At 35.3% G+C, this 12992-nt stretch overlaps 2 protein-coding genes across 3 annotated transcripts in view; one reads left to right on the forward strand and one right to left on the reverse strand.

Annotated features, from left to right (window-relative positions):
• The window catches only part of LOC131675037 (ras GTPase-activating protein 1), a 1462590-nt gene extending 1455079 nt beyond the window's left edge, over nucleotides 1–7511 (reverse strand). For both annotated transcript variants that reach the window (XM_058953862.1, XM_058953861.1), the window contains exon 1: nucleotides 6873–7511. In XM_058953862.1, coding sequence (XP_058809845.1) covers nucleotides 6873–6920 — 48 coding nt within the window. In that variant the 5' untranslated portion in view covers nucleotides 6921–7511. The remainder of the gene's footprint in view (nucleotides 1–6872) is intronic.
• Nucleotides 4637–12992, forward strand: part of LOC131675040 (PCI domain-containing protein 2) — a 455195-nt gene continuing 446839 nt past the window's right edge. Inside the window, exon 1 of the mRNA XM_058953865.1 lies at nucleotides 4637–4678. Coding sequence (XP_058809848.1) covers nucleotides 4661–4678 — 18 coding nt within the window. The 5' untranslated portion in view covers nucleotides 4637–4660. The remainder of the gene's footprint in view (nucleotides 4679–12992) is intronic.

Below are 12992 nucleotides of genomic sequence, written 5' to 3' on the forward strand. Positions count from 1 at the left end.
CAGCTAGGCTGACGAACTCCGCTATACTAACTAGCCAGCCTTCCCCTCCCGGTCGTTGCCTATACTTTGAAATATTATTATTATTATGTATCAAAGAGTGTAAGATTTCTATTTTAGCGATAAATTCAATTTATGAATAATTAACATGGATAATAAACTGCAAGAATGGAAATGTGTTAGTAAATTGGTTTAAGAACATAATACGTTATGTTTTGAAATTATTTGTAGAAATTGTTAATTTTACAACCATCTCCGATACTACAATCAATATCGTTGTGTTAAAATTTGGTAGAAAGAAAAAGAGAATGAATAAAAATAAAATAAAGACTACATATTTATCTTTTGTATATTTTAAATTAAAACATTTGCGAACAAAGGAAATTAATTATCAAAATATTAAACCCGTTAAATTAGAAGAATATTCACGGGTGTTTTCTTAGTGGCAGCAAAAAGTACACGATGTTAAATGTATTACTCATACTAATATAAGATTGGAGCCATAATCACTACTATTGAATATGTAAGTTTAGTGTTGTATAATAGTATAATATGCAACGATTACCGAAAATCGTCAGACTCGCGCGAGGTTAATGAGCGGCTAAACGAGAGGAGCCGCGTTCGGTTCGCGAGAGAGAGAGAGCGCGTAGGGGCAATGACCGGGAGGGGTGGCTCCGACCGGCAGTATGACTGTGCCACTCAGTCTGTCAGCGTCGCGCTAACCTCCATTTCCAAGTTTTCCGTGCGTTTTCCTGGTGACATTGCGAACTTGAGTGCGTGGGTGTGTTGGCAGCAGCAATAGCAGCAGCAGCAGCGGTAGCAGCAGCAATATCGGCGGCAGCCCTAGCAGCAACAGCAATTGAGCGACAGCAGCAACAACAACAGCAGCAACAGCAATCGAGGCGGTGCAGCAAGTAGCGGAGCAGATTATTAGCAGCGTGTTAATCGGATACGGTTGGCCACCGTATCCTCATCGTTCTTGCGGTAGGTGCACCTTTTCCCCCTTTTGTTATTATAATTTGCGTGCGATCCCGCGCAGCGTGCGCGAGGAAAATTAGTTGTTGCGTGCGAGCGGTTAGTTCGCGGTAATCGCGGTTTTCTCTCTCTCTCTCAATCTGCGTGTTGTCATTCGCGCAAGCGTGCGTAAGTCTCTCGGCCAAACCCTCGTGTAAATAAGTTGCAGAAATAAAGTGCATATTAATCGTTACATTCAAATCAAATAGTCGTTATTTAGTCTTTCCTTTGTCCGGAGGTCGCGACAGTGTTTGTTTACGGTCGATTCGAATTCGCCGGTAACGTAGCACGAAGCACGTGAATCGTTAGGCGGGAATCTTCAACTTAGGTTCCAGCGGCGGCCGCACGAGCGCTACTAGTAAGGGCGACAGCGCCGCCAAGCGGCGAGTTGGGGGAACCCAGCTCGGAATAGTAAGGAGACTCTGCGCAGGCGCACTCCGAGGCAAGGTAGGTTGCTGTGCTTCGAGCACAGAGATAACAAGGCTTCGTCTAGTCGTAATAAAGGCACTTTCAAGAGATTATCGACTAAATGGCAGCCTGTTACAAATAGTATAATAGCATTATTGATCTTAGGTCGAATTAATCTTTTGAATGACTTTTCCGATATATCTTGAAATGAGTAAAAGTTCATCGATTTTTGAGAAAAAATGGATGCATGTTCTATTTTTATTCATTAATAAATATTGACGTATGTAATCTATTTTAAACAGCATGACTTATTAGTGTCCATTGAAATCTTGAAGTTGACATGTAAAAGGTTTAAATAATGTAATAAATAATAGTAAAACATTAAAAAAAAAAAGCGCGCTAAATAACACTAGTAATTTCTATATAGTTGATTTTTGCTCTTTCATACCGGAATTTTTTTTCACACAGATAGTAATATCTAACGAGCATAAAGTTTGTAGTAGTTTATGATCAGATTCTTTACGTTAGGACTTAGCGATTTTTTCCAATATTCCTAATTTTTATAACGAATCAAACCGAAACAAAAATCATAAACAATGGAGAATCACAGCTGTCGGATATCGACTCCGACTATGACAAAGAAAATTCTGATTCTCAAAATGATATTGAATTTATTTCAGGTCAAGAAATATTATATGAAAATTCTTTTTTCCTATCTGTCAAAGAGCTTACTTTATCATCTGGTATTCGTCAAAATATGCAACTAAAAAGACATCACCCAATTCATTATTTTGAATTATTTTTTGATAATGATATTCTTAGCATTACTGTCGAAGAAACAAATCATTATCAAAGTCCCGGTAACAGACCGATCAAAAATTGCTAAGTGGGTAGATTTGACACAAGAAGAACTACAACATTTTTTAGCTCTGAATATTCTCATGGGACATGTACGAAAAGAAAAATTGAAAAATTATTGGAGTACTTCTCCCTTTTATCGACGTCTATATTTGCCTCGAAATAGTGAGGTTGCTGAATCCGAACACGAGGTAATCTTGGCTGTATCTGATCACCTGAAAGTCATTTGAAGATCAAGTCGGAGAAAAACCGAGCAATCGAGTTTTAACTCGTATTATATAGGTTTCTACGAGGGTCGTTTGAAAAGTTCGTGCAAAAATAAAAAGTGCTTGATTTTTTTTAATAAATCTTTTTTATTTTTCAACATAGTCTCCTTTTAGGCTTATACACTTCATCCAACGCTGCTCTAGTTTGTTAATCCCTTCCAAATAATAGGATTTGTCCAAGTCTGTAAAATAGGCATTCGTTTCTGCAATCTCCTCCTCGTTTGAATAAAATCCTTTCCCCGCCAGCCATTTTTTCATATTAGGGAACAAATAGTAGTCCGACGGAACCAAGTCAGGAGAATAGGGGGATGTGAAACGAGTTGGAATCCTATCTCCATCAGTTTTGCGGCCACAACCGCTGAGGCGTGAGCTGGCACATTGTCGTGGTGGAAGAGGAATTTTTTGCGGGCCAATCGTGGACGTTTCTCTAGCAACTCGGTTTTCAAACGATCCAATAACGATGAATAATATTCGCCTGTAATGGTTTTACCCTTTTCCAGATAGTCGATGAAGATTATTCCTTGCGAATACCAAAAGACAGTCGCCATAACCTTTCCGGCCGAAGGAATTGTCTTCGCCTTTTTCTGAGCAGATTCCCCCTTGGTAACCCATTGTTTAGACTGTTCTTTGGTCTCAGGAGTGTAGTGATGTATCCATGTTTCATCTACAGTGATGAAACGACTCTTAAAGTCTTGCGGATTTTGCTGGAACAGCTGCAAACCTGTCTTGCAACACTTCACACGATCTCGTTTTTAGTCAATCTTGAGCAATCGCGGCACCCATCTAGCGGATAGCTTTTTCATGTCCAAATGTTGGTGCAAAATATTGTGTACCCGTTCGTTCCAGATGCCTACAGTACTAGCAATCTCACGCACCTTCACTCTTCTGTCAGCCATCACCATATCATGGATTTTATCAATGATTTCTGAAGTGGTTACCTCAACAGGGCGTCCAGATTGTTTAGCGTCTTTTGTGCTCATATGGCCACTTCGAAAATTTTGAAACCACTTATAAACCATTCTAATCGAAGGTGCAAATCACCATAATGTTTATCAAGCTTCTGTTTAATCTCCTGAGGCGTTTTGCCTTTGAAAAAGTAATGTTTAATCAATACACGAAATTCTTTTTCGTCCATTTTTTTACAACCACTCGATTTCTTTGATTGAAACGAATGTAAAACACAAAGTAATTGGCCGATCTGGCTGAAACTTGGCGTGTGCTCTTCCAAGATATGCCACTAACTGAAAATAACCTTGATACACACTAGTAGCGCCATCTCTCTGACTTTGCACGGACTTTTCAAACGACCCTCGTATACATACTTTTTTTACTATTTACATATAAAAAACTTTTCCCACTGATGAATTTTCCAATTTTTATGTTGTTTTGCCCATTTCAATGTTTTTTTAAGGTTAGCAGGTCTTAGTGATTTTTTAACAACCTCTCAACGACAAAATCCTTTTTCACAGAGTCTTTTGCATACAGTACATTCGCAGACTTTATTTGTTAGAAGTTCATTAGCGAAAACGTTATTTCAGGTACTGTTAAACGTCGATTCCGTAAAGACATTTGAATAATAAGCTTATCTTCGTTGGCGCTTGCTTGGCTTATTAGGTCACTGGAATGTCATTTTAATGCTAGTTCAAGATCGAATAGAGAAAAAGACGAGCAAAAAAGTCAACTACCTATTATGTAACTTTTGAGGGTCTCAAAGTCCGAATGTAAAGTCTGTTTGTTCTTCAAAAGTCATGTTAAGAAAAAACCATGTAATTACTCGTAATTACTGTTCTGATAGTCACTAATAAAAAAAATATAAGCCAAGATGATCTCGTATTCGGACTTAACAACCTCAAAAACTATATAATAATTTGTTTATTTTATTATTCGATTTTTTCTCTAATTGATTTCGAAATGATCTTGAAATGACCTTCAGATGACCTCACATGGCCAAGATGACCTCGTATTCGGACTCAGCGACCTCAAAAAATTATATAATAATTAGTTATATTTTATTGTTCAGCTTTTTCTTTATTTTATCTTGAAATGACCTCGAAATGACCTTCAGGTGACCTGACACAACCAAGATGATTTCGTATTCGGACTCGGCGACTTGAGAAATGGATGCATATATTACAGTTAAGTCGAACAACCAAAATGATTACTCCAAAATCCAGTGATTTTTCTCACGGCTTATTCTACATTTGACATTGAATTGACCTTGATTCTTACTAAAAAGAGAGGGGGAGGTTCCGTTTCTTGCTGAATCGATTAGTTATCAAATATAGACAATAATAAAAAAAAATTTTATGGTAGAAAATGTCGGGCGCCGGAAACCAGCCAAAATGATTCTCCTACTCTCAATTTGCAATGATTTAGCAAAAGTGAAATTTATAAAATAGCTTGATAAAAAGGTTATTTTAAAATTCCATATCACGTAAACTAATGATTTTGAAGAACCCATCTTGTGCACACATATGTTACATATACAATGTATAGCTAATTCTTATCGTTATCAAAATATATCGCATAATGAATTTTTGAATACTACCCAATTAGTTCTCTTCTTTTTTTTCTCAACTCGAGACGGTCCGATTGACACAACAAACGCTCAATTTTATATTAATTTAATTACCTACAACTTTTCACATTAAGGTATACACTTAACTTTAAAACTGTCTGTTTTATTCTCAAAACATGTGTTAGCAAATCGCAAATGTTTAAAAATCATGTAATCAAAATTAGTAGCTGTGCTTTTATAGCACAATTAGAAAAATGCATGTACATTTTATCTAATAATGCTAATAAACAAGAATATACAAACAAATTAATGTTAAAAACTTTATCCTGAAAATATCTTAAATGATTGGTTATGGCGGTTTGGGTTGTTCATGAGATAGCTAATATAGAATTAAATTCTTTAACAAGGATCATAAAAAAATTACTCAAAATACTTTTCCTGATTGAAGACATGATTGAACATCCACTAGAAACTTTATATAAGTGATGTTTAGATATTTAATAAACTAAATTCTAACAGTCAGATATTTCCATTGGATCTAAAGCAATACAAGATTACTAAAAAGATTTACTATTGCCTTGATATTATTATATAATATCAATTATAATTTAACCCATAATTGAGTTAAAAATAAAGTTTGAGATATATGTTCTGTCATCCCTTAAAAGTATACTAATCCTATTGTATCTGACATAGGTAGATAGGTGTATAAAACTAAGAACACTGTGGCTGACATTTATCAATGCACCATGCTTGGTCAGCAGCAAAAGTATATCTTATTGACTGAAACATTTTCCTAAAATATCTCCAAACCAGCTGGGCATTTGATTATAACCGCATATTCCTTTCAGCACTTCAAACAGTAGGCATACTACAAATGTTAAAGACATTATATAAGTTTCACCAGTCATTTTTTTATATTCTTTTCACTTTTAAATGTAAACAACTGTTTTTAATTTTTATTGTTATATTATTATGTGACGAATTGATCTTTATGACTATACATTTAGGCCAAACATTTTACATTTTATCATAATAGTACAATCTATATAAAATTGCATACTCATTAATGTTAATTAAATAATAGTATATTATCATTATTATCAGTCATTAGTAATAATAATTTCTTTATAATAATTTATTATGAATAGATAAAAATCATATAATAAATAAATTATTATAAAGAATAGTTTTTAAAGGAAATGTAAAATGTTCATATTAATTTTCATTATACATTATTAGATCTATATGGGAATATTAATGAAAAATTTCAAGGTAAATTATAACAAATCAGACTATTTGAAATCTCATATATCATTAGTTAAAATTTATTCTATATCAAATAATTTCAAAATAAATATTTGTATATAAATTTTTTTAATACATTTCAAAAAACTGTCTGATTTCCATTAAGCATTTATATTAAATAACAATCCTTAAACCATTAAAGAATAAAGAAATATTTTTATTAATAAAATGTTATTATATTACCATTACTGAAAATAAGCAGTTTCATTAACGTTTGAACAAAACTACTTATCAATTAAATATATCTTCTAAATATTAACATTTTTATTTGTTATATTTGTTACATATACTTATATAGAATTTGAAAATTGTTTTTACTTTCTGAATTTCAAACATAGTCTACCAAAAAATTATACTACATATGAATTATGGACATAATTCTTCCTAGATTCAAATATTGAATAAGTATTCCATTCAATGAAAAATCACAAGTTTTTATAACTTTTATTAACACATGATTTTTCCATTAATACATAGATAATTATATGAAATAAAATCATTACCTTTGTATTATTGGACATACTTGGTCCTCCTCGTACAAACTCTGCCATTATTAAAAAATTAACAGGCAATTTTTCAATGCCGTAAAAGGTAAATATCACAAAAAATATGCCATTCCTTAAATAATTTCATATTATTCCGCAATAGTAAATGATCAATAAAAGTAACAGTGAATTCTTAGATAATATCAAAAAAATCAGTTATAATATGTCAATTAATTAATTTGCTCTTGAAAATGTATCAATTGTAGTGCATACACTATACTTGTTTATTACTTTACTTGTATTGAAATTTTTCATAATTTCAATTTTTAAATAATTCTGATATTTATTCACATTTCCACAAACTAAGATAAATAACTCTTCATTTTTTTAAACAAACAAATATTCAAAAATTATGAAAATTAATTGTTATTTTAATTTTTTTTTTTCAAGTAGAAGCTTTCTGAACTTAAGCAGCGTTTTGTTGACAATTAAATAATTCCATAAAGCTAGCAACCAAACGTTTCCTAAAAATATATAAAAAACAAATTTAAGACAACTTTTAATGCTCGTCCTAAAAATATCACTCAGAAATTATCTCGTTCACTCATTAAAAAGATGTTCAATAAGAACGTGGTTGCAAAACCGCCGTTATTTACTTTTGTTGTATCAGAGATAATGATTAAATACACTAGTAACTTTCGAGAAAGAGTTGAACTTAGTGGGTGTTCACATAATGTTTTTGACACATTCAAATAGACACCAATTCTGACACAATCAGAGATAACATGACCAGTGTGCACTGCGCAACCATTTATGAACCGATCTAAAGTGATTTTGTCACTAAGATATCGAAACTGAATAAATAAGCTAACTAAAATTTATTTTCGTTTGAATAAACAAAATATTTCGAAGTCCGTAGACAAAAAAAAAAACTTTTTTCTCTTTTTTTTTACATTTTGCAGTAACAGCAATAGGTGAAAAGTACAGAATCCTAAAACTAGAAATTTTAAGCTTTAAAGTGCTTTTTTTCTCATCTCAATACGATTATTTTTCAAGAAAATATAGTTCTACAAAAATCACCAAAAAATTTAGGAATTTTTTCTGTTTCCCTAATTTTTTCCAGTATTATATGTTAATGTAATATTGTGACGGGGTTAATACCGTTTATTCAATTTAATACGCACGATCGTATTGAAGAGCGCGAGTGATTACCTATACGTTTAAACACGAAAACCGGAGAGCAGGAGGAAACGGGTATCAGTCAACCAACTATCTACTATTGAAATAAGTACGATGAAATTCTAATCAATATCACATGTGAGATCGTTTATTTTCTCTAAACTGTACACTGTATTCGGCCCGCGTGTTTATGTTTACAAGACGCTCGCGCGACAATAACATGTGGAGTCGGATCGCTCGCCGCTCTTTGTTTGCCGAGATAATACATGCACGTTTTCTAGCGAGTACGAAAGATTAGTTATTTAGCAATTCTGCCGCGATCGCGAAATTAAGCTGGCCAGCTTACCTTATTAACAGTTGTACGGCAACACGAGAGAATGTAGCTCACAATTGAGTTTCGGCAAAGTCTATTGCTTTTTTTGTTTGCGACAAGAAAACTTGCGTTCACAGTTTCGCCCTCGATGGCAAAACTCCTCACTCGCACACTCTTGCACGCACTCGTAGTGTTCAGTATCAGGTACGGCTCCTGCTGGCTTGGATCAGCTCGTCTCGGCACTCGGGAAAGCTCGGGAACTATCAACTATCCCACCTTACACAGCTTAGCGACCGGGTGCTAATCTTCGACTCCTCTCAGGCGATATCGATAGCTGATCCTCAACTGCCTCATTTTCATACGCGCGCGTTCCGTCCCGTCGCGTGCCGAATTCCCTCATCACATTTTCCCCAACCGGTAGGTGCTGCCCTCGCCGGCAGCCGCATGGTTGGGCCGTTAGCGCTAATAAGACGTTTACCGTCCCAATATATATAATAATTGTTGCGAATTACAATTGTTATCTGTAACAATTATTATAATATGTAATCATAGTTCAGTAATTACATAATACTTAAGTAATTTGAGATGAACTACGATTCATCATAAGGATCGCAAATTGAATTGCGATATTTGTTTATAGATTGTTATCATAACAAGGAGAGCTCCAATGTTGTCATTTACAGTTTTGATGCAAAAACACTCTTGTAACTATATCAAGCCTCAAGATCCATCTTGTTTTATCGTTTTTACTCTTACTTTTGTTACGTTTACACCAAATGACGTTTAGGTGCGAGCTTTCAAAGCGGATAGGTAGTGTTTTAGGACTAAGTGCGAGCTCGTGAAAGTATATGATAAATAGAACGAGGATACAATAACAGCGATTAGCATGCATAAAGTAGTTAATAGTTTAAGTGTATTCTTACTTGGGGTATAGTTCACGTGGTACGTGGTTTGACTCGAAATGTAAAGTTAAATAAATAATGCCAGATATTCAAGTGACTTTTTTAATCTAAGTGTAAAGTACAAATATAACTTATACTTAAATAATCTCAGATTTTAATTGAAGAGCAATACAATATTTAAATTGACAGAGTTTAGGTTTATCGGAACAAGAGTCCACAAGAGTAGAAGATCGAGGGTAACGAGTTAACAGAAGAGCAAGATCGTAAGAGAGCAAGTACAGTGACGAAAGGCTCCTTTTATACCCGCGCTACTTAATCCTTCCATTGACTTAAAATTAGGACACTGCTTCATAGAAAGTTATTGCCTCAAATCATGATTCATGCATAAATTAAAGCCGGTTTATAGTGTCGGTATACGCGTCAGGTAATACAGCGAAGGCAATATTATCGTGATCTACAATATCGGTAACAATTTAATGGAATGGAAGATACAGAATCGATGACGGGGTATATTATCGACTACGTAGTTTTTTATCGGTACATACAAAATTATTTTTATGGTATAAATACGAGGGGGGAGGGGTCAATAAGTCTTTACAAAATTCAAGAGTTGGCACTCGTCATGCTTAAATTATGATGTTTTTGGCTTCAGATCTCTACATTTACAAATATAGGCTTAACTTTTGTATCGTTGAATTTAGCCTTAAAAGCGAACTGGTCAGTTTTGCAGGATTCATGGGGAAGCGAGCACTACCCCATTAAAATATCGTTTAATCTGAAAACCGACGAACAAAATAGAGATAATTATCGGATCAATCAAAAAAAAATTGATTTTACGAAATTTTTGAAATTATTAGATGATGAAAAAATTTAATTTAATAGCATGACCTTTATTAACGAGTCAGTCGTCAATAGGTATAATATTTTTATGGATTTTCTATATAAATCTCTCGACGAATGTAGTTGCAAAAAGAAAAAACCTATTGCATTTGAACCAACAAGAAAAAAAAGAAAAAAAAAGAAAAACCATTTGGTGGAACGAAAAAAGTGACAAAATTGTTAGATGGAGGAATGCCTCGTTTAGATCTATTCATTATAGATGTAACTTAAAATCTTTTATAAATCATAAAAAACTAGAAGCTCAAACTACAAGAACTTTACATGAAGAAAAAAAGAACTCATTTATATATTTTTGTATTTCACTAAATCGTAACGGAGAAAGGTCGGTGCGTTCAAAAACGGTTTGAGCAGACCTACCTCTCTTAATGGTAACAAAATACGAGGGTGGTCCGATAAGTACTTAGCCTACAAAAGAAAAACGAAAATTTTGGAAAAGTGGCGTTTTATTTTTCAACATAGTCTCCTTTTAGTTCGATACACTTGGTCCAGCGATGCTTCAACTTCTTTAACCCGTCTGAAAAATACGTTTCCTCGAGGTCGCAAAAGTAGGCTTCCGTGGCAGCGATTACCTCCTCATTCGACTCAAATTTCTGCCCAGCGAGTGACTTTTTCAAGTTTGGGAACAAAAAGAAGTTGCATAGGGCTAAATCTGGAGAATACGGTGGATGGGGCAGCAGTTCGTAGCCTAATTAGACCAATTTGGCCATGGCGACGGCGGAGTTGTGAGCCGGTGCGTTGTCGTGGTGGAAGAGCACTTTTTTCTTCGCCAAATGGGGCCGTTTTTTCTGCAATTTGACGTCAAATTGGCCCAATAATTCGGCATAGTACAGCCCTGTGACCGTTTTGCCCCTCTCCAGGTAGTCGATGTAGATCACACCTTGTGAATCCCAGAAAACGGTGGCCATCACCTTTCCGGCCGATGGGGCAGTCTTCGCCTTCTTCGGAGCACTTTCGCCGGGTAAAGTCCACTGTTTTGACTGTTCCTTGGTCTCTGGTGTATACCAGTGGATCCATGTTTCGTCGACTGTCACGAAACGACGCAGAAACTCCTTCGGATTGCGCTTAAACAGCGTCAGACATTGCTCTGAAGTTGTCTCACGTTTGCGGTTGTTGTCCGGAGTGAGCAAACGCGGCACCCATCGTGCCGACAGCTTTCTCATGCCCAAAATTTCACGCAGGACATGACCCACGCGGTTTTTTGAGATGCCTACGATCTTAGCTATCTCGCGTACCTTCAATCGTCGATCTGCCAATACGAGATCGTGAATTTTTGTCACGTTATCCTCCGTGGTAGCCGTTTTCGGAGCACGTGGACGTGGCTCTTCAAAAATCGACGTGCGACCACGTTGAAACTCGTTAAACCAATTTTTGACGGTCACCATCGAAGGAGAAGAGTCACCGTACACAGCATCCAAGCGCTTTTTGATTTCGCTGCGCGATTTCCCTTCCAAAAACAAGAATCGAATCACCGACCGATACTGCTCTTTTTCCATTTTTCAAAAATCAACGGACACACTTGCTTTCACACGCTCTCAAAAATAAACTACAACTCCGATCCGGCTGAAATCTTGACAGTAACCATCGAGAAGGTTGTACTACGTGATAGAATAGTTTTTTTTTGCGTGAGTGGCGACATCGGCCGGTGGGGCTAAGTACTTATCGGACCATCCTCGTAGCTATACTTAACGCACAACAATGCCTTTCGGAATTGTGCACCCCTAAAAACTTGGATCTATGCCCTCATGAAAACATATCCGATTTTATAGGATGCTATTACTCTAATGAAGAGCAAACCCATTTTATGGATACTCCATTCTCTTTTGAGGATCTTGACGCAGCACTTAGCTCTGTAAATTTGAAATCATCCCCAGGGGTCGATAGAATTAGCTACGAATTATTAATTATTACCGGAATTTTACAAACGGTTACTCTTGGATTTGTACAATGACTTTTGCAATCAGGAAATCTTCCCAGAAAATTGGTCTAGGTATCTAATCACATTTATTCCAAAAAGCAACAGCGATAAAGTTCGATCAGTTTCGATGGCATCTTGTATCCTAAAAACTTTCGAAAGAATGATAAACACTCGACTGATTTTTTGGTTAGAGAACAACAAAATTTTTTCATTATCACAGTTTGGTTTCCGCAAAGGTAAATCCTGTGCCGATAACCTTTCGATCCTAACCACACACATTCATAAAGCATTCTACAAAAAGAAAAGCTTAGCAGCTTTTTTCCTGGACGTTAAAGGTGCCTTTAATGAGATTATCCCAGATATACTAATTGACGACCTGATCAAACATGGTTTACCAAAAAAATTTATCATTTTTATTAAATTTCTTATTTACGAACGTATCCTCATTCCTTTAAATTCAGATGATCCCCTCACTTATTTGGTGAACAAGGGCCTCCCTCAGGGAAGTGTCCTCAGCCCTATTCTTTACGCCATTTATACTAGACTTTTGAAAACACTCTTAGGAATTGACATAGACATTTTAGAATTCGCGGACGACGTGGTTTTATTCATTGAATGTGAGAAGCCACAAGAAGGTATTAACAACCTTAAACCTACAGTCGAATCTGTATTGCTGTTCCTGAAAAAACGAGGCCTCAAGCTAGCTTTACATAAATGTGAATTAGTCTTCTTTAACAAAAATAATATAAAATTGAAAGATATCAGCTTGGAAATTGAAAATGAGATTATTTTACCTTCGAAAGAAGTCAAATTCCTCGGCATGATTCTTGATCAAAAACTGAACTGGTCGAAGCATATCAATTATTTGGTCAGAAAGAGTGTCTTTGCTACGAAAATTATTAGCTGCCTAAGAAGGACTTGGTGGGGTG

The sequence above is a fragment of the Phymastichus coffea genome, unplaced genomic scaffold (assembly GCF_024137745.1).
Source record: "Phymastichus coffea isolate CEN01 unplaced genomic scaffold, Cenicafe_Pcof_1.1 PCOF00015, whole genome shotgun sequence".
NCBI lineage: Eukaryota > Metazoa > Arthropoda > Insecta > Hymenoptera > Eulophidae > Phymastichus > Phymastichus coffea.